Raw genomic sequence first — 26,022 nt, 5'->3', positions numbered from 1 at the left:
CTAGAAATTTTGCCTTGGCCCCATTTGACTCTACTTAACTTCTCAGTGCCATAGCTTCCTCATCTATAAAATAAAAATATTTCACAAAATTCCTCCAATAAAATATTATAATGCGTGCAAAATGTAGAACAAAATGCATGCTGATATCATACTAAGTATGCAGTAAAAGCTGGTTTTAATTACACCTTTCCAATAAGGAAAGGAGGGAAACCAGACTAAAACTGGGAAATGAGAGACCTACTTTCTGAACAGCTGTGTGATCCACAGTGGAAAATAATAGTCAACTGGACAGGGCCTCAGTTTGGGCGTCTTTGTAATATTAAGAAACTGGACCAGGTACCTAGGTTGCCTTCAGTGATAAAAATTTTACAAAATAGGGAACCACACCATAGCCAGGAGAACCATGAGGCAAAGTCCTGAATCTCAATCCCAATCTGGAGCTTTAGGAGCTATGCTAGGTATTTTCATATCTCAGAACAAGGAAAGTAGTCAAGGGTATCTCACAATATAGAGCAAGAAACAAATGCTTTAAGTTGCTTTGGTAAACAACTTAGTTAAAAGGTTCATTATCTGGTAAAAGGTCCTAAAGGGCTTTTATTTTATTATAATTTTTAATGTTTACTTATTTTTGAGAGAGACAGAGAGTGCATGTGAGCAGGGAGAGGGGGAAAGAGGATCTGAAGTGGGCTCTGTGCTGACGGCAGACAGTTCAACACAGGGCTCGAACTCACAAACCACGAGATCATGACCTGAGCCGAAGTCAGACACTTAACCAACTGAGCACCCAGGCACCCTCAAAAAGGCTTTCAAATATAAAAAGTTACTTTGAAAATGAAAGCTTCTGTGGTTCTTCCACTACTTAATTTCAAGAATTCTATTTAATCTAGTTCTAAATTCTTTTAAAATTGTTTTAAAAGTTTAAGGGGCGCCTGGGTGGCTCAGTTGGTTAAGTGGCCAACTTCGGCTCAGGTCATGATCTCGTGGTCCGTGAGTTCGAGCCCCGCGTCGGGCTCTGGGTTGACAGCTCAGAGCCTGGAGCCTGTTTCAGATTCTGTGTCTCCCTCTCTCTGACCCTCCCCTGTTCATGCTCTGTCTCTCCCTGTCTCAAAAATAAATAAAACGTTAAAAAAAAATTTTTTTAAGTTTAATATCACTTTAACCAAAAGAGCAATGTGAAGTAATCGGCAATCCCCAGCTAGATACTTTTATTCTTTTCACTGAAATATTTGCAAACTCAAACATAAACTGAAAATCATTCTTTGCTAATGCATTTATCTTTCAAATGCAAAGTATTTTCCATACCCAATGACAAACAGCAACAAAAATACCTGAATGGCCCAATGAGGGGGTACTTGACAGCAATAGAAAATCTTCAGACGTTCCAATACAGATGTAGTCTTATCTTCAAACTGGTCTGCAAGAGCCTTAAGAAAATGTATCATAATCAGAATCTATATGTGTAATAATGTTTTAATACAAATGAGATTCTCACTGTAAAAGTCATACAAATGGACATAGAAACAACAAAGAACATGAGTCACTTTGATAAGGTGATGAAATATGTAAATTTTTTCTTGAATTTCTTCAAATGATTAAAAAACTTTAAAATTAGGGGCGCCTGGGTGGCTCAGTCAGTTAAGCGTCCGACCTCACCTCAGGTCATGATCTCACCGCTCATTGAGTTCGAGACCCACGTTGGGTTCTGTGCTCACAGCTCAGAGCCTGGAGCCTGCTTCCAGTTCTGTGTCTCCCTCTCTCTGCCCCTCCCCCACTCACACTCTGTCTCTTTCTCTCAAAAATAAAGTTAAAAAAATTTTTTTTAAATAAAAAACTTTAAAATTAACCAACATTTACCTAAACATGTACATTAAAAAGTTTAAAACTAAGATTTCCTATAATGATTCTTTCAGAGAACTAGTATTACTTCATCAGGTTTTTTACCTTTTCTATGAAAAAGTGTTGTTTTTTTTAAGTTTATTTATTTGAGAGAGACAGAGATAGTGCGAGCAGGGGAAGGGCAGAGTGAGAGGGAGAGAGAGAATCCCAAGCAGGCTCTACACTGTCAGCACAGAGCCGGATGTAAGGCTCAAACTCATGAAACTGAGATCATGACCTGGGTCGAAATCAAGAGTCGGGACACTTAACAGACTGAGCCCCCCAAGCACCGTAGACAAAGCGTTCTTTAGTGTATCTATTTCACAACCATGATTCACTTTGACAATGGCATTTGCTAATATAAATCAGAGAAAAATTGGGGTGTCTGGGTGGCTTAGTCGGTTGGGCGTCTGACCGGCTCAGGTCATGATCTCGCAGTCTGTGAGTTCGAGCTCCGCGTGGGGCTCTGTGCTGACAGCTCAGAGCCTGGAGCCTGCTTCAGATTCTGTGTCTCCCTCTCTCTCTGCCCCTCCCCTGCTCATGCTCTGTTTCTCTCTCTCTCTCTGTCAAAAATAAACATTAAAAAAAATTTAAATCAGAGAAAAATTATATGAAGAACTTCATTCTGGACTATTTTCTCAGGAATAAAGTGAAAGCAAAAGGTGGGTCTATTTGGTCACAGTGAATTTTCTTACTCTTTAGCAACAGATCTATAAGGCAAGATATTCACTCAGGCAAGACCATACTTAAGGTATAGTGGACAGCTGCAAGCTCCATTATATTGAAGAGTCCCTCTGCTGTACCGAAATACCACTGAACTCCCAGAAGCTACATCAAGAAGCAGACCATTAAGACCAAGATAGCTGAGTCTGCGAAAAGGTACCAGGGCCAACTGCCAAGTCACAGGCTGGCACCATCCAGTGGTCAAATGATCAGTCTTCGAAAGAGTTCACATATTCAGCATCAAAGTGAATGCAGCCATCCTCTGGAGTTCCTAAGCAAATACATGCATAATGGACCCATTACCACAATCATCTTCACCTGCCTCTTAATATGTCATTCAACTTATTGTAAGTATACATATTTTTCTGACATATACTTAGATCTTCTCTCAACTATGAATTATCATGACCTATTCTACATACTGCAGTACTCTAATTTGGTTTTGTTTGTTTGTTTGTTTGTTTGTTTGTTTGTTTTGCCAGTTGACTAGTTTTCACAGGCCTATCCTATGAGGATTAGGCGGTAACCCATAGGTCAATGTTAATTTTCTGATTTCAACATACATATTGTGGTCAATGTAGGAGAACGTCTTAGTATGAGGATGATGAAGTACCATGTTGGCAACTTACTTTCAAATTCTTCAGGATACAAAAAAATAGTTGTACTTGCAACTTGTCTGTAATTTGAAATTATTTCAAATTTTTATGAAATTAATTTTTACAACTGAAAATCTCAAAGAAAGTATGAGATCTCAAGTCTAAATGTCCTCAAAAGAAAGAAAACGAGAATCTAACATACCCCAGAGTACAAACCCAAGACAAGGAGATCAGTTTCTAAGCAGGAAAACTCTTAAATTGGGGGTTCTCTGTATTTTACTAGGAGGGAGATACATATGTTAGCCTAAGAATGTCCTGTAGAATGAGAAAATACTCATTACATCATTTCTTTGACAATCCAAGATGTTATTCAATCAAGTCCATCAGAACAAACTGAGACATAACCAGACTCTTAAACCATCTTGGTCAAAATATTTTTAAAGCTTTCTGGCCTTACTTCAGAGAAACTTAATAGCAAAAAGGTTGCATGCTTCTGCCCAAAGCTGTTTAGTCGTAAGAGGAAGAGAAGAAAAACTTCTAGCTGAATACATATGGTTACAATACATAAATAAAAGTTTGGCTGAATTAATTCATCAAAAGGGGGCAAATTTTCCTTTTATCAATTCTTTTTCTTTCTTTAGAAAGAAAAAAATAACTAATGCTTATTATAATAATAAAAGCCAAAATCAACACATAACACCTACTTTTATACAGTTCTAACTACATGCAAAACACTTTATTTTCAAAAAAACCCTCATGTTGCTTGCCTTAGGTACTGAATCTAGCTAAAATATATCAAAATGCTCAGTAAAAACCTCCTGATTAATGATCAGATTTATTACGTATTTCAGATACTCTCAGATACCTTTAGATGATCTCAGAGTATTTAAGCATCTCTGATATTCTCAGATACTCTCCAAAATCACAGGAGACAGATCAGAAAACCAACACTTATTTGAGCTGGATCCCATGAATAAGCCCCTGTAAAAGTACAGTCATGCTTAAAAAGAGCTTGATTAGGCCGTAAGTATGATACTGATTAAAAACAGAATTCTAACCTACTTTTCACTCCTGCACAGAATACACTTCTGCCTACTTTAAGCATGATGACCTCCTAAATAAGATTTACCCACCCATAAAACTAAGAACATTAAATTAATATACAAATGAAAGGGATGATGGTATACTGTTATCTGCCTATTTCCTCTACTGAATTGAAAGAACTCTTTATTTGCTAATTCACTATACATACAGGGACATATTTACAGTACATCTCTAGATTTTTCAGAGCAAGATTTTTTAGCAACTCATTCTGAAATAATTCCACTCTATTCAAACAACTGGAATCATTTGTAGGCATGGTAAATAATTCTATTATATACAAATAAACTCAAGTGTTTTACAGGAAAAACAGTGCTGGAAAGTGTAAGTGACCTGGATTCTGTTCTAGGTTTATCTCCAACAAGCAAGTCGTTAAACCATAATGGTATTCATCTATGAAATGATGTCTGCACTTCCAACATTCAGTGGGTACAGGGCTTTATCAAAAGAGTATTTTGATCCATTTGAGGAGGTTTGCACCATCAACTGAACACAAGATTTGTTAGTGGTAAATCAAACATCCAGATAGTTTGGAAGACAACGTAGGACATTCAGTACTAGGAGAACAGGAGTGAATGGAATTGGGGCCTCAATCACTACTGTGTATATCTATGTGCATGAACACGGACACAAACAATGCATTCTGTGCAAAACTGGAACTTTGCAACCTTACACGTACTCCCAGAAATGTAGGTAAGTAGTCTCTACAGCAGGGTCTTACCTTTGCACCATTTTCTCTTTCCGGTTTCTAAATTTCATGAATTTCACATCTGAAAGTCATGGGCTCTTGATTATAAGTTAAAACTGATATGAGGAAGTGGTCTTTAAGGAAAGATGATAATGCCAAAAATGGAGAGAGAGAAAGACAAGCATATATATCCTAAACCCACCATTAAGAATTGAATCATTGAGAAATGAAAGCAAGATAGAGCATAGTCCAGGATGGTGACAGAAGAGAGTGAGGAATAGTCTAGGGCTTGGTCCACAGGTGGGGAAAGAGCCAACTCACAGAAAATCCAGGCATGACTGCTGGGACACACCAACAATAATTTTGTGATGTATACACATTATGATATGAGACTGTTATCAAATGTTAAGGTTCCCTTTAAATGTCATTTTCTCCCCAAACACCACCTCAAAGCATTTATACTTTGAGCATCCTTTGAGAAAATGTACTTGGACATATGGATTCCCTAACCTCATGCAAAAACCACTCTCAAACCTTCCAGGAACCTTAGTACCACAGATCAGAAGATATTTCTATGTAACAGGGAATAAAAGAATAAAACCACAGAAAGCAACGATGTGCCTTGTCTTTTCAGTGTTCTGTTTTCAGTATAAAAAGAACTTCCACAAAAAAAAAAAAAATAGGGAAGATGAAGCCTACATTTTAAAATTAGCACATGGAGAATGATTTAGTATAGAAGGACAATTCTGTACAAAGTCTGGTATGATTTAGACTTTATTTATGTGCTCATATCTAAAAGTATGGCACACATATCTTCAAAAGAACAGAGCTAGTCCCTAAGGACCTACCCTCTCAGTGAAGGCTATTCATTCTTGCTAGCATGATATCAAAGTGTTTATCATCTTTCTGAAGAGCCAAGTAGAAATTAGCTGATAATCTAAAAGGTATGATTGATCATATGCCAAATCACCTTGCTTTGTTGTACAATCTCTGTGCATATGTGTGCGTAAAAAGGAGGGTTGGATTTATTATTAAAAGATGTACTTAATCAAATATATCCAACAGTTGGGCTGAATAGCTTCCTCTGACAGGAGTCTGCAGTCATTCAGCTATGATTTACAAATAGAGTAGTCAAGCTGACTACTGCCTCAAACCCTCAAGTCCAAGAGAACTTCCAATAGGATCAAGGGGAATGAGAATTAAAACCTATTACAAATACTCTGTATTAACACCATTAAACCTATTGTTAGCCCAATTTTACCTCGTGTATAGGAAATTGTAACTCAGAGAGATAAAAATGAGTTGCCCAAAGTCATAAAGTCATAAAATAAATAAGACTGCTTGATTCCAAAGACCAAGTTGATAGCTTCATTAAAACCTCACCTTATAACTAAGTGGGCAATTACCAGGGCTGTGAAAACAAAAAGCACCTTCTCACTGGAAAAATATTCAGAACTCCATAATTGGTTTTTTTCCCCACCTGAATCCCATAACATGGGAGTCAGGGCGTGGCCTGGTCAAGAACTTCAATTATTGCTTCTTGTTCCAGACACAGAAAAGACTTCAGTGTGTGGGATGATAGAAACTGGGTCTACTAATGGGGACTGGGAGAACGTGGATGCCTTTATTTATGATTCCAGAGCAAATAGATGAACATAGAAGGTAGTCCCCAAGGAAGCACTCCCCTTAGTCATACCTTAGGTCAATAGTCTTAAACTATTTGGTTTCAGAACAACTCTAAACTCTTATAAATTGTTAGGGACTTCAAAGAGCTTTTGTTTGTATGGGCTATAATCTATCAACAGTTATATTAAAAATTAAAACTGAGAAAAATTTAAATACTTATTAATCCATTTTAAAATAAAGTAATAGGGGCGTCTGGGTGGCTCAGTTGGTTAAGCGTCCAACTTCGGCTCAGGTCATGATCTCATGATTTGTGAGTTCAAGGCCCGCACTGAAATCTCTGCTGTCAGCACAGAACCCGCTTTGGATCCTCTGTCTCTCTTTCTCTCTGTCCCGCCCCGGCTCGTGCTCTCTTTCTCTCTCAAAAATAAATAAGCATTACAAATTTTTTTAACAAAAAATAAAATAATAGATGCATTATATTAACATAAATAACATGTCTTTAGGAAAAACAACTTTAAGTCTTGAAAAGATTGGCAATGTCTTACATTTTTGGACATCTCTTTAATGTCTTGCTTAATAGATGACATCTAAAAATCTCAAACCTGCTTCTCTAGTCAATTTATTGCAATAAGATATTTTGATTGAAGTTTAGGAAGAAAATTTGGCCTCATACAGCTATATGGTTGGAAAAGGGAAGAGTGATATTAACACCTTTTTCAGTTAATTGTAGAGATTATTCTATGATATTACACCAAAATTCAACATGCAGTAGCTTCTCAGCATTACCTACAATGTGGAATTTGAAATCTTATCAATGAACTTTTGTTACAGCAAAATACACTGGTAAAAAAACAAATAAACATACAAAAACACTCACTGATCTAACTTAAAGCTTGAATGGATCTTTTACAGAGGCTTGATTTTTTTACCATCTGTATTAGTCATTTGGAAAATGTACACATCTTCCACATGTGATGTATTTCACATAATATTAAAAAATTTATATACCTTAGTATCACCAACAATCTCCTCAGAAAACTCTGATCCCAATACTTGAAACACTGGGAAACCGTCAAGTTCACAGGGACAGATCCAAGTTTCCCAAAACTCTCATCTTTAAAAGCTCAAGATTTTATCACTAGTAACAAATTACTGTCAATTTCTCTCCTTGAAGTGATGAGCTCACTTCATTGCTTTTTTGAGAAAATTTCTGCCAAATAATTAGGTTTGAACATCCCAACGTTATCAGTAGTTCTTTCAAGTAAAAATCATGTTCCATGGGCAAAACAACTAGTTCAGCTTTTTCCTGAGACAACCACGGTATGTTAGCATGGAGCGTAAGTGTTTCCTCGTACACCCCATTTCATCACAGAGAATATTCCAAAAGACACCGTCAAGGGTAAAGACTTAATAAAATAACATTGGGAGCTCGGGCGGCTCAGCTGGTTGAGCGTCTGACTCTTGATTTTGGCTCAGGTCATGATCTCACAGTCGTGGGATCGAGCCCTGAGTCAGGATCTGTGCTGATCGCAGAGCCTGTTTGGGATATTCTCATGCCCTGTCTGTCTGTCTCTCCCTCCCACCCTCTCTCAAAATAAACAAACTTTAATAAATAAATAAATAAGATAATATTTATTGCTTTATCAAAGGCATTCATAAATAAAACTTTTTTTTTTTTTGGAAACCGAATGCATGGCAGTGAAGCATAGGATGACTACCAACACAGGTTTGCTGCCTCCCACCTTGATTCAGGTGAAGGAGCCAGCAGTCTGCCACCCCCACTGCCTCTTCTGACCCAATGTACGAACAGAGTGCAAAGGCAAATAACACCCCAGTATTATTATTACAGAGATGATTTTAACCTGTAGATATACTGAAATGGTCTGGGGACCCCCAGGGTTCCACAAATCACCCTTTGAGAACTGCTGCCTTAGAATTAGCAGATACACTATCTCTAATGCCTTCCCCACACCCACCCACCTCGAACTTTCTCCCCAAACTTCTCCTTGCTTAGTGTTTAAGGAAATACTTAGAAATTCTTTTTTAACCTCTTGTCTTGAAAAATTAGGAATGAGGGGTGCCTGTGCTGTCAGTTCAGAGCCAGGAGCTTCAGATTCTGAGTCTCCCTCTCTCTCTGTCCCTCCCACTCTCATGCTCTCTCTCTCTCTCTCCAAAATAAATATTTAAAAATTTAGTAAGAATAAAAATTAGGAAATGAAAACACAAGTTGGCTTGTTTATAATCTGCAAGGATTATAAAACCACAAAAGAATACCAAATATTTATTATTAAAACCTAAGTGAAAGTTTTAAACTCCTAGCATCATCTTTTCTAAAAAAAAGTTAAAGAGTTAAGTTTAATAAATACACCCTACCTTCCTTGGTGGGTGTCCAATGCCAAGCTCCTGTTCTTCAGAGCTCAATGTCAATTGGCCCCAGATTCTGTGACACTTAATAACACTCACCTCTAAGGTTCCTCCTGGCACTCAGTCTCCCATTAAATCACAACTCTGGCCTCCAGACCTGGGTAAATGACCTTTTAGCCTCTGTTCTCTAAGTCCTGGGGCAGGCACGAGACAGAAAAACATCTGGAGCTACTAAAGATTAACAGCCTACCTCTGCCTAAGGCAGTCTTTCTCAAAAGCGCCCATAATCACCACCCCAACGCTGACCCCGAAGCTCTGAGGACTAGGCTGAAGAGCTATACTTTCACAAGCACCTCAGAAGTGCTCCCGTGTTCAGGCAAGTTTTGGTAACGTTGCACAAGGCTGTTAGGATGCACACAGGGTTTTCTCCCAGGGAAAACTGATGTGTCCATTTAGTCAACACAATCCGACTCTGTGCACAGAACTTCAGCGTGTCCCTACCTGGAATCCAACCAGAGTTACCATTTAGGGCCACCTTGGAAGTGTGCTTCAGTGGGTGTGCTTTCTTCTATCCTTTCAGGAAGTTCCTTTGCTGCTTCCTATCGTTCACTTTTCTGTAACTTTCTAGGCTTTTCAAAAACATTTTTTACTGCTAATAATAAAGATCATTTTAGGGGCGCTTGGGTGGCTCAGTCGGTTAAGAGTCCGATTTCTGCTCACATCATGATCTCAGGGTTTGTGAGTTCGAGCCATGCATCAGGCTCTCTGCTTGTCAGTGTGGAGTCTGCTTCGAATTCTCTGTGTCCCTTTCTCTGGGTCCCTCCCCAACTTGTGCCCTCAATCTTTCAAAAATAAATAAACATGGCCTCATACAGCTATATGGTTGGAAAAGGGAAGAGTAATATTAACACCTTTTTTAGTTAATTGTAGATATTATTCTTACACTGTATGTGAACTAACTTGGATTTAAATTAAAAATTAAATAAATGAATATTAAAAACTCATCCCACTTTTATTTCACTTGTCTCTGAACTAATCATTGCCTATTCTGTACCAAACTATTATTATGAAATCCATATCCTGGTTTCAGCCTAGCCATGTCCCTCAGGACAGCCTCTTTACTTGGCCTTGGCAGAAGCCAATTTCACTCGCCCCTGTGCATGTCCTCTTCCCTCATAGCACCTCATCCTGACAGTGGCAGTGTTCCATTTCCTTCCCCTCTCACCTCAACTGTTGGCCTGAAGAGGCAGAGTTCTGCAACCCAAGCCTCTCTCACAAAAGCCTCTATTCACTTCTTCCTGCCTGTGCTCATTCAATTCCTTTCCTCTAGACGATGCCAAGTCTTATTATATTGATATCTTTTTTTAAGCCAGTTCTCGTAGCTTCCTCAGAACACTACAGCATGTCGGATTCCCTTGGAAAGCAAGAACTTCAAAATCCAAGGGAGACCAGACCTGGTTTGAATTCTAGCCCAGCTATAAGACCTTGGGTAAGTCACTTAAAATTTCTGTCCTTTGCCCCTCATTAATAAAAATGTAGATAATGCCGATAAGCTAGACTTATTTAGCACCCAGCATATTAAGTGTTCAGTGAAGAGTGGTAACTAGACACAATTCTAAATAAATAGCGGTAGGGGTGCCTGGGTGGCTCAGTCGGTTGAGCGTCCGACTTCAGCTCAGGTCGTGATCTCGCGGTCTGTGAGTTCGAGCCCCGCGTTGGGCTCCGTGTTGACAGCTCGGAGCCTGGAGCCTGCTTCGGATTCTGTGTCTCCCTCTGTCTCTGCCCCTCCCCTGCTCATGCTCTGTCTCTCTCTGTCTGTCAGAAATAAATAAACGTTAAAAAAATTAAAAAAAAAAATAGCGGTTAACTATAATCCTTCCAACAAATAAAAGCACAGCTACAATCACACGAGCAAATCCTAGTATGCTTTTCAGCAACTTTCAAATGTCGCAAATGATTACTCATGCAGGTGAAGAACAGAGTCGGAATGGACATGTTCTCTCTCAGATTTTTTAAAAACTCAATGGCATGACTCAGCATATTAAATGTAAAGCACTGTAATTATCCCAAAGTTTTCAGATTTTCCAGGTAGTAATGACTGCTTTTAGTAAGTTATATGAAGGATTGGGCAGCTTTATTTTCTTGTACCTAAACTTTCCCTCCTGTAAAGTGCAGATAATAACAACAGTCCAGATTTATTGAGGGTTTACTATATGCCTGGCACTATTCCAAGTACTTCATGAAAATTAACTCGTTGAATCTCTCAACATCTGTATGAGGCAGGCTCTACTTCCTGCTCTCTCTGTTCTACAGAGGAGTGAAGCACAAGAGATTAGGGGGCTTAACCCTGGCCATCATACTTGACCTCTCTTCCTCTTGGATTGGGAGGTCTGTGGACAATGAAAGCTGGTGCCTTTCTGACAACAGACATTCTGATACTGAAGCAGGCAGAGAAAAGCAGAGATGGGAAAACACAGGTGAGAAAAGACAGAAAGAGAAAGAGCTGATGATCTGGTTGAGCCCCTAAATCTCAGCTATCGCTGACACTGGAATACCCCAAGATTTCCCAGTTCTAACAGCCAATACGTTTCCTTCTTTACAGCCAGTTTGAATGGGGTTTCTGTCCCTTACAACGAAAAGATTCTTTATTGAAACCTGTTCTTAAATTTTACCGAAGCAGAAGTGTAAAGGGTCTTGAAAAGCTCTAAACGTCAATCTATCCTTACAAGCACCTTGTATTTAGGAGAGGATACTTAAAATAAGTATAAATATCAAATGTAATTTCTCAAATTTTGAAGCTATACCCACTAATTAGGCAAGCCCAGCATAACCACAATCAGTTTGAATTACTACACTATGTGCCCATCCCCCATCCCCTTCTTCCAGGGCTCCACAATGGCAGTGGTATGTATACTCCCCACTCACACGAATGGTCACACATCAAGGTCAATACCAAGCCTGTCAAGTACAATGAATGTGGATGTGCTTTTATGAAGATACATGAAAATATCAGAGCACAGTCATATCCTGAGACACTAAAATATGAGAGAGCATTCTTTAATGCAGAACAAATGACCAGTTTGTAATATAAAGAAAAAGTGTTGGTTTTTTCGTACATTGAGAAATACAGAGTGAACCTACTCCCAGTTAACTGAGTAAATTCATGGACTCTAGTTCCCTTATCACTTCTAATGGTCTCAAAAGGTAGTAGTTTATACTTGAAAGTCATCATGTTTTAGGAAACCCTGTAAGAAAAAACTGACATCTCTTTATCTCTTTTCCCACCCGCTAAAACATTACAACCAAAAAACTGGAAATTACTATCCTCTGAGAACACTAAGCTAACCTCTGTGATCACGGTGATTGTTCTGTTACTGTTAGCTCTGGCACTGGGCTGAAGATCTGGACTGGAATGATATGAAAAAGGACTGGTCTGTACAGCTCATGGATGACTCAAGTGCCAGATGACAATTTAATCTTTAATTTAGCCAATTCTCAAAGAGCCCTGCTAATAAGTAGCTAATTCAAACATGAAGCAAACATCCACTGAATGCCTATTCTGAGAATACAAAAATAAATAAAATAAAGAACTTGATCCCTCAAGAAGCTCACGTTCTAGATGTGAAGACAGAAAGGTTTCCAATAAAGTATAATATAATTCAGTAAATGCTCAAATATAGCTACAGAAACACAACCCAGGAAGAAATCATACACAAATGGTCAGTTAATTTTTCAACAAAAGGACCAACCAGTGAAGAGAAAAACTAAGGACGATTACAACAATCTTGGTGAGAAATGATAAAGATCCTAAGGTGGTATAATTCTCTCATAAGGTGAGGGATAAAACAACTTCAGGGGCGCCTGGGTGGCTCAGCTGATTAAACGTCTGACTCTTGATTTCAATTCAGGCCATGATCTCCCAGTTCGTGGGTTTGAGCCCCTTGTCAGGCTCTGTACTAACAAGTAGGGAGCCTGCTCGGGATTTTCTGTCTTCCTCTCTCTCTGCCCCTCCCCGGCTTTTTCTCTCTAAATAAATAAACATTAAAAAAAAAAAAAAACAATTTCAGAAATCCTCTTCTCACAAAACTCAGAATGAAGCTAAGACAGGTCAGAAGCCGGGGTTTGCTCGGGGACACCTTCCCTCACAGTCATTATCTGGCTGAGGAATGGGAGGTCACAGGAGGACATTAACTATCCCTCGCCGCTCACCCCTGTGAGAATGCCAAGGGGAGTTTCTGGCACTGGACGCCACAGGATGGCATCCTCTACAGCTGGACATCTTGCTGAGAAACTGGGGGGTCCTGGGGAGCTCCTACCCGGAGAACATGCCTCCAGCTTAGTATAACTAACATATTACATACTACAGCTGGGTCTCCTACCTTCTTTCTTGTGGTCATAGCCCCATCTCTTTGAGAGAACAACACACTTACACAATGATTATAAGCTGAGATGATTCACATAAGCTACGTCTCTGCCCCCAACTACTGCCTTCCCGCCCAATGTTCTTTATGATGACGTGCAAAGGGCAGTTCTGATGTGATGCCTTGACCCAAGGTCTGCCTGTGGTCTAAGGACAGAAAGGGAGGCTCTGTGTTAACACATTTGTTGCAGAGCTAATTTTACATATTATCAACCACACACACATATTTGGAACTGTTGGATCTTTTTTCTGACCCTGCTATCCCATCCTTTAAATACTTTAACTTGTTCTTGATGAATAGGTGCTTCTCCTAAGCATGCTAAGCCTTTTGTATCTGCTGAGGCCTCCCTGAGCTCAGTGGCCTAACAACACCTCACAAATTGTTTAGTTCACTGCTCTGTGCAGAGCTCAACTGTTGGGCCTTCAATCTGGTGAGGGTGACCCACTATTCTAGGCTATCTGTGACTTTTGTGACTCACAACCACTGGCTGATGCTTCAGACAATAACTGAGAAAAGCTCCTCCTCATGAAGGTCTCTATCTCTTGTTACCGGCTCTTCACTTAGGATCTGGGCACTGCTACCAGCTCCCCTGAACGCCATCTCTGGCCCCTAGGCTGAAGCACACTGTTTGCATGCGCCATCTAGGGGGTGTTGTCCAGACCTTACAGGTCTTGTCAGAAGGAAAGGAATAAGGAAATAAAGCAAGAGGATATATGGGGCCTGTTTGAAAAAAGAAGCATCTCTGTTATAATTACCTCAGATCCAGAGTTCAGGGCCCCAGGGGAAGGTGCAGAAGGAAGATTCTTGGCAACCCTAAAGAAGCCTGCCAGTTAGACACACCCTGGCCAGGTGTGCAGTCTGTAGTCAGCCCTTCCATTCTAGGGAAAGGCCTCTCAAAGAGATCCACATAACTGCAGAGGAAGTTCACAATGACCACTAGTATCAACATTGGAGATTATCAGGCATTTAAGGAAAAGCAATACCAAGAAAAAAAGGGCCAAAAGGCACCTGGTTGACTTCAGTTCAGGCCATGATCTTGCCGTTCATGAGTTCAAGTCCCACATCGGGCTAACTGTTGGGAGCACAGAGCCAGCTTTGGACCTCTGTTCCCCTCTGTCTCCCCTGCTTGCATTCTCTCCCTCTCTCTCTCTCTCTCAAAACAACAACAACACAGAAAAGAAAAGAAAAGAAAAGAAAAGAAAAGAAAAGAAAAGAAAAGAAAAGGAAAGAAAAGAGAAAAAAACAGCCAAGATGAACATATAAAATAATTTGTTACTGAGGAGACAGAATTCATGGAAAATTCTAATGAACAATGTGCAAAGAAATTAAATGAGACACTGCATCAATGAAACAAGAAAAGGCTATTAGAAAAAAACTGGAAAAATAGAGAATTCCCAAAAACTAAAATAATTGTCAAATATTATTTTTAATGAAATAAAGGTTACTAAGAATAGAGCACTGACAAAAAAAAAAAAGGCATAAGATTGTGATTCAAATCACTATATCGTACACCTGAAACTAACTGTAAATTGAAAGAAAGAAAGAAAGAAAGAAAGAAAGAAAGAAAGAAAGAAAGAAAGAAAAAGAAAGAAAGGGAGTTGTCAAAATAAAAAGTTACAAGGATAGGCTGAATATATTAATGATCAAAACTAGTGATACAGAAAAAAGGGTAAAAGAAATCTCCCATGACATCAAGCAAAAGTACAAAGAGATAGAAAGCATGAAGAGAAGAGTCATACAAGATAAATTCAAGAGATCTCACATAAGTCTACAGAACTGAACCAGAGAAAAAAGCTTTTTAAAAAAGGGAGAAAAAGTATAATTAAAGAAATAATAGAGGGGTGCCTGGGTGGCTCAGTCAGTTAAGCATCTGACATTGGCTCTGGTCATGATCTCACAGTTTGTGAGTTTGAGCCCTGGCGTCGGGCTCTGTGCTGACAGCTCAGAGCCTGAAGCCTGCTTCAGATTCTGTGTCTCCCTGTCTCTCTCTCTGCCCCTGCCCCACTCATGCTCTGTCTCTCTCTCAAAAAATAAACATTAAAAAAATTTTTTTTTTAATTAAAAAAAAAAAAGAATAAAAGAAAATACTCCCAAACTATAGAGATGTGATTGTTCACACTTAGAGAACCTGGTAAGTACTCCAACAAGAGAAATAATAATAGTTATATCATTTGTTAAGTACTTCCTGCATGAGAGACATTCATCTAAATATTAATTAATATAATCGTAATAAGTACGTTTATGCCATAATATACATGAAGAAACTGAGTCACAGAGAGATTAGGTAGCTTGTGTAAGGCAAAAGCAGCTATGACATGATAGAGCTAGCATCTGAAAGCAGGTAGTATGATGCTAGAACCCATGCTCACATTGAGACATATCCAGAATTCCAAGTATGGAGAGCAAATTCTAAAAGTGTTCAAAATGAGAAGAAAAATATCACTTAAAATGGAACAAAGTCAAACTGCCATATTTATCAGCAAATTAGGATGTGAGAAGATATTAAAGAAATGACCTCATTTAAAGTCCTAGAAAAAGATGATTTTGAAACTAGAATTCTGTACACAACCCAACTAAGAAATTCTGATGGAAAAATACATTCACAAAGACTCAAATTTTACCACCCACTTCCTTCATATGAAAAGTTACACAAAAGGTAATAAAAAAGACAATAAGGAAAACAAGGAAGGTACCAACTGAAATAAAAAGAAACAGTAGCAGCTGACTACAACCTAGAATAAGTTAAAAAAAAAAAAAAAAAAAAAAAAGGCAGGGGCGCCTGGGTGGCGCAGTTGGTTAAGCGTCCGACTTCAGCCAGGTCACGATCTCGCGGTCTGTGAGTTCGAGCCCCGCGTCAGGCTCTGGGCTGATGGCTCGGAGCCTGGAGCCTGTTTCCGATTCTGTGTCTCCCTCTCTCTCTCTGCCCCTCCCCCATTCATGCTCTGTCTCTCTCTGTCCCAAAAATAAATAAATGTTGAAAAAAAAAAAAAACATAATAAAAAAAAAAAAAAAAGGCAAAAAAGGAGGTTGTCATGCCAGCCTTTGTCAAATAGCAAAAGTTTAGAGACAAAGCATTCAACTTCTTCTCCATAGGTATAATCACAGGTTTTGATTGTATAATTAACATATATAATCATAATTGTAATGTAAAACTGATTTAAAATTTTAAAAATCAACATATAGATGAAACACAGATGACATCAATTACAGAGTAAAATGCAGAGTAATAATCCCTAATAATTGCCCAAAAAAAGCATAAAAATGGAAGAGGGGATGAGAGGTGTACTGATTTCATCCATAATTCACAATGTGGAGGCAAGAGATTCCATCTAAAGTTGATAAACCTAGAAATAGAATATAAGCATTTAAAGAAGTATAATACAAGTGTAATATTTAAAGTTATGATGGAAACCACTAGCATAAACAACAACAAAAAAAGAAACTGCTAAAAAATGGGCTAGGAATTGGAGGAAAATATGTATCTTTCATTTGTGATCCTTCAGAGTAGATTAAAATGTTTTTACCATGTGCAGTACCAAAGCTCCTAATAGGCAGTTGTAAAACCAAAATATTAATTAAAGGGCACCTTGAAAAATAAAGGATAGGTTCAGTAAATTACAGCACCTCCCTTTAGCAGAGTAACATACAACTACCGGAATGAATGAACTAGATCCACAGGTACCAACATGCAAAGTTGATCAGGCTGTTATACCTTATACCTTAAGTATAAGGTATACCTCAAAATATAAGGTAATAAAGACTGCATGATCCCACTGATGTTTAAGAATACTTACGCTAAAGAACCCAGAAATGGACCCACAAACGTATGGCCAACTAATCTTTGACAAAGCAGGAAAGAATATCCAATGGAATCAAGACAGTCTCTTCAGCAAATGGTGCTGGGAAAACTAGACAGTGACATGCAGAAGAATGAACCTGACCACTTTCTTACACCATACACAAAGACAAACTCAAAATGGATGAAAGACCTCAAAGTAAGACAGGAAGCCATCAAAATCCTCGAGGAGAAGGCAGGCAAAAACCTCTTTGATCTTGGCCGCAGCAAATTCTTACTCAACACGTCTCCAGAGGCAAGGGAAACAAAAGCAAAAATGAACTACTGGGACCTCATCAAAATAAAAAGCTTCTGCACAGCAAGGGAAACAATCAGCAAAACTAAAAGGCAACCGACAGAATGGGAGAAGATATTTGCAAGTGACATATCAGATAAAGGGTTAGTATTCAAAATCTATAAAGAACTTATCAAACTCAACACCCAAAACACAAATAATCCAGTGAAGAAATGGGCAAAAAGACAGGAACAGACACTTCTCCAAAGAAGACATCCAGATGGCCAACTGACACATGAAAAAATGCTCCACATCACTCATCATCAGGGAAATACAAATCAAAACCACAACGAGATACCACCTCACACCTGTCAGAATGGCTAACATTAACAACTCAGGCAACAACAGATGTTGGCGAGGATGCGGAGAAAGAGGATCTCTTTTGCATTGCTGGTGGCAATGCAAGCTGGTGCAGCCACTCTGGAAAACAGTATGGAGGTTCCTCAGAAAACTAAAAATAGAACTACCCTACGACCCAGCAATTACACTCCTAGGCATTTATCCACGGGATACAGGTGTGCTGTTTCAAAGGGACACATGCACTCCAATGTTTATAGCAGCACTATCGACAATAGCTAAAGTATGGAAAGAGCCCAAATGTCCATCTATGGGTGAATAAAGAAGATGTGGTATATATGTACAATGGAGTATTACTCGGCAATCAAAAAGAAGGAAATCTTGCCATTTGCAACTACATGGATGGAACTGGAGGCTATTATGCTAAGTGAAATTAGTCAGAGAAAGACAAAAATCATATGACTTCACTCATATGAGGACTTTAAGAGACAAAACAGATTAACATAAGGGAAGGGAAATAAAAATAATATAAAAACAGGGAGGGGGACAAAACAGAAGAGACTCATAAATATGGAGAACAAACGGAGGGCTGCTAGAGGGGTTGTGGGGGGGGGGGGGCTAAATGGGTAACGGCATTAAGGAATCTACTCCTGAAATCATTGTTGCACTATATGCTAATTTGGATGTAAATTTTAAAAAGTAAAAAATAAAATTAAAAAAAAGAATACTTATGCTAATGCAGAAAAAGTAATCTAGGTTACAAATTGTTGAGATTGGAAGGCAAGCAAGGGAGGGAAACGCTTTTTACTTCCTGTTTCTGTATTGCTTACACTTTGTATAATTAGCAGGTATTATTTCTATAATTAAAAGCAATTAAAAAACAGTGACATAGTTTAAAAAAACAAAACATACTTTGCCACTACTACCCATGGACTTGGTCCAGGTGTTACATATAATGCCAGAGGTGAGGTTTTCCATCAATATAAAAACTAATCTAAATGATTTCTTTATGAAAGTATTCAAAAACAAGTATGAGGCTCACTGTATAAATCCTGACGTTATAGGACTATAACCAGTTTTTCCCCAATTAAGGCTTTTGTTATGATTACTAGAAATTAAACAGTCATGTAAAGAAGGGACTATCAGCTTTTAACAGAGAAGTGTTTTAGCCTACACAGGAGCAATAACCTCCATCAGAGTACCAATCGTCCTATTCTGGGCCCTTCTCCCTCCAGAATCAAACATGATACATAAACTTTATTCCAGCAAAGCATGGATACAACTACAGTATTAAGAAAAAGTGATCCTGAAAAACTAAAACTTATTTAAAAATTGTTAAATTTCAATTAACTGCCACAGTAGAGAGAGTCAAACACAGTACAGACTCCAGGGACAGAAAACGGCTATACGATTTCCAATTCAATGCAACATCCTCCCAGAAATTCAAAGGTGAAGGAACAGATCCCCATTAGGCAAGCATCTTCAGATGAACAGGGGCAGACCATCCCCATTTAAATTAACAGGGTTAAGAGATAACTGAGCAATTAAAATTAATTAGCAAGATTATTTTAATAATGAACATAAAACAATCAAAAGCAGAGTATAAGTAAATACTAGAGAATGTAATCACTTTAATTTACTGCTTCTGAATCATGACACTAAAAAGTGTTTCCATAAATATCATTTTCTTCATGATTACCACCATGATCATAGCCCCAAACATGCAATCGTTAAAAGAACTCCAGCCTAGAATAATTTTCATGATAGGGTGTTTTCAATGGATTGTCCTCAAAAATTTGGAGTGTCTTCTTCCTCCGTGGATCCTATAACATTGGTTTGTTTACCTTTTGGTGTGATGCAAGAGTCTCTACGTTTGGTATGTCTGAGAAATCCCTCCCAAATCTGCCATCTTCAGGATTTGCCATCACATCAATGGAGCCATTCATCACCGTGTAAGTTACAGGCGAGACTCTCATTAACTAGCCAGGCCTACTGGGGTGAGTCACGTGACCTCATCCCACCTGCACTTCCTCAACTTGTAACATGACAAGACTAGGCTTTTCCCTTAACAGCTCCTTTGGCTTATTTTTCTTGCAGCTTTAACAGCTTATCATTTTATCATTTTATAACAGCTGAGGAAGGAAACAGATTTTTAGAGAAACTAAAACAGAATTTTTTCTAAACATTGTTTTATATATACAAGTACTTTAAAAATCATTTTCCGCTTATTCTTCAGGGATGCAGCAACTTCAGCAAACACAGTAATATCAAACTCTGAATCAGAGAATTGGCAAAAGTTCAGATTATGAGGTAAATAGCTCAACAAGTGACAGAAAATTAGACAAATTCTGCATTCATCTTGTCACATGATCTGGCTAGTTTCCAAATTTTCTGGGTTGGGACATGAAATGATTTTCTCTGACGTACCACCCTGTAAAGGCAGAAATAACAATTCCCTAATCCTGTTCTTTAGGCAGAGAAGTATACAACTCTCCAGAATGCAGAAGCTGGATGGCAAGATGGAGAGATGCCACATATACGAAGCCAGGAGAGGGCAAAGCGTGACAGCGTGGTGATGTGGCTTCTTCTTTAAATCTATCTTCCCCAAACACATCCTTTGTTAATCAATATCCAAAAACATAATGTGCACAATTCAAAGACTAATGCAGGTTCCGAATTAAAAAGATGTGTTCTACACTTACAGACAAATTTACCTCTATGCTTTTTTAGTTTAATTGCCGCTCCAAAAGAGAACTGAATAGGGGCGCCTGGGTGGCTCAGTTGCTTAAGCATCCGACTTCGGCTCAGGTCATGATCTCACGGTTTGTGGGTTTGAGCCCCACGTCAGGGTCTGTGGTAACAGCTCGGAGCCTGGAGCCTGCTTTGCATTGTGGGTCTCCCTCTCTCTCTGGCCCTCCCCTGCTCATGCTCTGTCTCTCAAAAATAAATAAACATTGGGGCGCCTGGGTGGCTCACTCGGTTAAGCATCCGACTTCGGCTCAGGTCATGATCTCGCAGTCCGTGAGTTCGAGCCCCGCGTCAGGCTCTGTGCTGACAGCTCAGAGCCTGGAGCCTGTTTCAGATTCTGCGTCTCCCTCTCTCTTTGCCCCTCCCCCGTTCATGCTCTGTCTCTCTCTGTCTCAAAAATAAATAAACATTTTTTTAAAATTAAAATAAATAAATAAACAAACATAAAAACCGGGGGAGAATGAATGATGACTTGGTCATTTTACATGCCAAAATTAATGTAATAAATGAATGCAAAGCCAATCATTTCTAAGTCAATACGTCCTTCATTAATAAATAAATGTAACCTAGTATTATTTGTATTATGAAGGCTAAACTTGGGCAAGAAAAAAAGAACTATTTAAACTGTTTCCCAAAATAAAAAAAAAAGTATTATGTGTAGTCTCCTTGAACAAAAAAACTATACATGTATTTTAATAAAATATACATATTTGATCATTTTAACACTAGTTACTTCAACATTTTGCTGTTTTAGTGTAAAATGAGCTCGTAATAAATAAAATTCAGTACAATAGGGGCAATTCAGCATGAACTCTTTAAGGTGCTCCTCATGAAACCACATCTTCGCCTTCCTTCTTTGCTTTATATTGGGCCCGGTTTCAGGGAGTGGGGTCTGCACATGGCCCCCAGCTGTCAGCTGTCTCAGAGTCCCCCACCGCCATGGAGAGCACCCAGCCCGAGGTCTCCTCACTTCCCAGGGCAGCCTATATCCAGTGGCAGGGAAGGGAAGGTAGGGGGTGAGGGAGATGCTGGGCATGGGAAATAGCCTGGGCTGTGTCGGGCCTGCACCTCAGTGTGACTTCTTCCTCGGCCCAATCCCACTTCCTCCAAATTCTCTTCAGGTCGCAATGAACCCTGATCCCTGTCTCACTGTTTTGGAGAAAACAACCGGTGACAATACTATAAAGGGACCTGAAGTAAGATGATACTCAGTGAATGAAAAGAAGTAAAATGATTACAAGGGTATGTGATGCTGCAAAGCACATACGAGGCCCTCAACAAATCCAAAGTGTGCAGGAAGAAAAGTAACAGGACATGGTAACTGCATAGTATCTTGCAGAGAAGGGGAGGGCACTGAAGAGAGGTAGTGGAAAATAATTCCAAGACACATAATCTGGCCCTTAGAATGTAAGCTCCTGAAAGTGAAAGATTAGGTATCAATTATCTTGGTACACCCAGGGTGCAATACAGTCCCTGGTACAAACTAAGAATTCAATAAATGTTTGCTATCCAGGAAGTTAGCAGCACTGATATTTATAGGAACTTGGTAACCCTCTTACTTGGTTTGCCAAACGATACTGGCACAGAGCAGCTCTGGAATGGGACATGGTATTTTGTTTTCATGGATTTTTTGTTTGTTTTTTGTTTTCATGGATTTTTTGAACAAAGACTTCACTTAATCCAGATAAATATCTGGTTTTTCCTGGCAACTGAAAGATTTTTAACACAGGTGAGCTATTTTTAAACGAAATACATTTTAAAAGCTCTTAAAGACTGTTTTTAAAGTGTTCACATTGTTTAGTTTCCCGATTTCTCTCTTTGAAAAATAATCTTATTCTAAACATTTTTTTCCTTAAGAGTTTCAATTTAAGCAGACAGATGAAAAAAGTTTTATGAATTTTACTATCTATCATTTTAATTTCAATTTCAAGTTAAATGATTTATCTTAGAACAAGTAGGAAGGAAATCATCTCTTAAATCTGTATGTCTAGGGGCACCTGGGTGGCTCAACCGGTTAAGCAGCCAACTTCGGCTCAGGTCATGATCTCCCAACTCATGAGTTCAAGCCCCAAGTTGGGCTCTGTGCTCACGGCTCAGAGTCTGGATCCTGCTTCAGATTCTGTGTCTCCCTCTCTCTCTGCCCCTCTCTCCCTCACGCTCTGTGTGTGTGTCTGTCTGTCTGTCTCTCAAAAAAACAAACATTGAAAAAAATTTTTTAATCTGTATTTCTACCTATACTGAATCTTCTCCCAGTAAGCAGGCCTCTTTAAGTAACCCCCTATCAAGGTCTCTGCTTCTATTTTCACCAACAAATGCTGCAGTACTCTTAAGACTCTGTTCAAAACTGTGACCTTTGGGGAGCCAGGATGGCTCAGTTGGGCAAACGTTGACTTGGGCACAGGTCATGATCTCACAGCTTGTAAGTATGAGCATTCAAGCCCCGCGTCGGGCTCTGTGCTGATCGCTCAGAGCTGGAGCCTGCTTCGGATTCTGTGTCTCCCTCTCTCTCTGCCCCTCCCTTGCTCATGCTCTGTCTCTTTCTCTCTCAAAAATAAAGTAAAATACAAAAAAATAAATAAAATGGTATTAAAAAAAGAAAGAAACTGTGACTTTTGTCACGTTACCCATAGTTTCTCCCACTCAGAGGAGAAGATACACATTCTTTTGCCTTCTGGAAGACTTGACACTAGCACTGGAACAATGAGCCTTTCCAACATTATCTCCTGCTGCTCTCCAGCATGACCCAGACTGAAGCACCCTGTCCTCTACACACACGAAATGCATTCTCCCTAAGTCATCTCGCCCTCCTCCTCACCCCAGCCTTGTAGACTCTGGCAAGTAATGCTTATGATTATTTAAACCTGAACATACTTTATACAGTATTTAGATCTCACTATATTCTTCCTTCCTGTGTTCTCAGTTAAAAATCTAACTCAAGCCTCACTAAAATAACAAACATCTGGACGTAGGACATGCACTGACCCCACCTTCCTCATTTAGATGCTGGGCAGGAGCTGGACATACAACTGGAAACCAAACAAGTGGCAGTGTTAACCTGGTACTTGCAAGCATACACATTCTTTTTTTCTTTTTTTAAGATTTTATTTTTAAGGAATCTCTACACCCAACCCCAAGATCAAGAGTCGCATGCTCTACTGAATGAGCCAGCCAGGTGCCCCCAGGCATACACATTCTTAAACCAAGAGAACTTCTAAATGGAATATAAGTGTGTCTGATTTTCTTTTAAGATAAACTTTTTCTTTTGGAATAATTTCAGATTTACAAAAAATCTGAAAAGATACTAGAGACAGATCCTGTACACTCTTCCCCCATTTTCTCCTGATGTTAAGAAATTACCTAAATATATTTTTCAAAACTAAGAAATTAACATTAGTCCATTATTATTCACTCAACTACAGACTTTACTCGTATTTCACCATTTTCCCGTTAATGTTCATTAATGTCCTTTTTTCTGTTCCAATATCCAATGTGGGATACCATACAGAATTGCCTTAGTGTCTCTGATCTGTGATGGTTTCTCAGTCCATGTTGTCCATGACCTCGACACTTTTGAGAGTACTAGCCAGGTACTTCATAGGATGCCTCTCAGTTGGGATTTTCCTGAACCTGTCTTGTAATTAAACTGACGTTACCGGTTTGGAGGAAGAATCCCACAGAGAGGAAGTGCTCTTCTCACCATATCCTATGACCAGAGTATGTGACGTCAAAAGACTTCTCTCTGGTGATGCTAACTGTGACCACCTGATTAAGGTGGGGCGTTGCCAGGTTTCTCCGCTGTAAAGCCATTAGTGTTCTGTTTCCCACTCTAGTTTTGAAAGTGACTAAGTTCAGCTCACACTCCAGGAGAGACAGAGATTAAACTCCACCTCCTAACGGGGCGGGGGGGGTTGTATCTACATAAATTATTTCAAATTATTCTATAAGGAAGATTTGTCCTTTCTTCCATTTATTCAATCAATCCTTCACTTATAGCAGTATAGACTCATGTATTTATTTTAACACTTTGATTATAATCAAATACTTTGTTATTTTGTTGCTCAAACTGTTCTAGCTTTGGCGATTGGGTTCTCTTTCAGACCAGCTCCTGTGTCCTTCTGACGTGCCCCGAACCCTCTTTTTTTAACACTACCTTACTTTCCGGGCACTGCGGTGGCTCAGTTGATTAGGTGTCCGACTCTTGTTTTGGCTCAGGTCATGATCTTACAGTTAGTGAGTTTGAGCCCCACATTAGGCTCTGCGCTGATAGTGTGGAATCTGCTTGGGATTTTCTGTCTCTCCCTCTCTCAAAAATAAATAAACTTAAAAAAAAACACTACCTTACTTTCTTGCACTACACAAGATATTCTTGTATTTTCCCTACCTCAGCAGCCCCAATCCTACAATCAGCTATCTACTCAAGGAGCAATGGTCCCTGTTATTGAAGAAGGGTGTTTAGAAACCGAGATGTGGACACAACTTGTGCTCATTTGCTGCTGAGGTGCCAGTGCCCTGGACTCTCAGTAGACAGAGCTAAGAAAGATATAGAACCTATAGAATAATCTTTCTACCTCCAGGAACATCAATAAAGTCCTCTCAGCTTAGGTCCTACGGCCTAAACTACTGTAAAAAGCAATTTTTAAAATATACTTACTTAAGCAAGACATAGTTTTCTTCCTCATTTGTAAGTCCAATAATTAGTAATCCAGAGCTGGTAAAATAGCTCTACTAATCTCAACACGTGGCATCTCTGATTTAAAGTACCAGCCCCAGTTCTCTGACCTCCTCACCAAGAGGAAAGGACAAAATGCCAGGGGAATACACAAATTCCCCTGTCTTTTCTCAACATGATCAAGAAGTGGTACCTATCACTTCCACCCACACATTGTATTATTCAGAAATGAGTCACATGGTCCCTCCTACCTGCAAAAGAGGATGGGAAGTCATGTGTCTGGATAAAATTCAGGTTCTATTACCAAAGAGAAGAATGGATAATTGGGTACAACTAGCATTCTTAAACACAGAGGATCCACTTCTGCTTTTACTACAGCAACAAATAAGATGCTCTATACTTAAGCTTATCTTATTCACATGAGCTGAAATTCTACCAAAATAAAAAAGAGTAAATAAAAAGTAACGACAGCATAAGATTACACCCGGTTGACTAAAATAGAAATCCATGAGTCTACACTCTAATAAATAAATCAGTGGAGGAATAAATACAAACAAGAGAAAGCTCTTCCCTATTCTGGAATACCAACTAAGATATTATTTACTAATTATGGAATTAGAAAATTACCACTTGGCAATCATCATGATAACTTCCTTTCTCAAGCAACATCAACAAATGCTAAAACAAGTGGGTGAAAATTGGATGACAAACATAATGATCTCAAAGTAACTCCCCCCAAATGCTTATTACTTACAAGGTAAAGAGTAACTTTACACTGGGGAGA

At 39.0% G+C, this 26,022-nt stretch overlaps 1 protein-coding gene across 3 annotated transcripts in view; it reads right to left on the bottom strand.

Annotated features, from left to right (window-relative positions):
* TTC27 (tetratricopeptide repeat domain 27) overlaps positions 1-26,022 on the bottom strand; it is a 188,365-nt gene that overhangs the window by 86,743 nt on the left and 75,600 nt on the right. For all 3 annotated transcript variants that reach the window (XM_086700346.1, XM_086700347.1, XM_025927411.2), the window contains exon 11: positions 1,329-1,424. In XM_086700346.1, the coding sequence (XP_086556472.1) occupies positions 1,329-1,424 (96 nt within the window). The remainder of the gene's footprint in view (positions 1-1,328; positions 1,425-26,022) is intronic.

This window comes from Puma concolor, chromosome A3 (genome assembly GCF_028749965.1).
Source record: "Puma concolor isolate L17-30 chromosome A3, mPumCon1.1.hap2, whole genome shotgun sequence".
Taxonomy (NCBI): Eukaryota; Metazoa; Chordata; class Mammalia; order Carnivora; family Felidae; genus Puma; species Puma concolor.
This window is presented reverse-complemented; position numbering and strand designations above follow the sequence as displayed.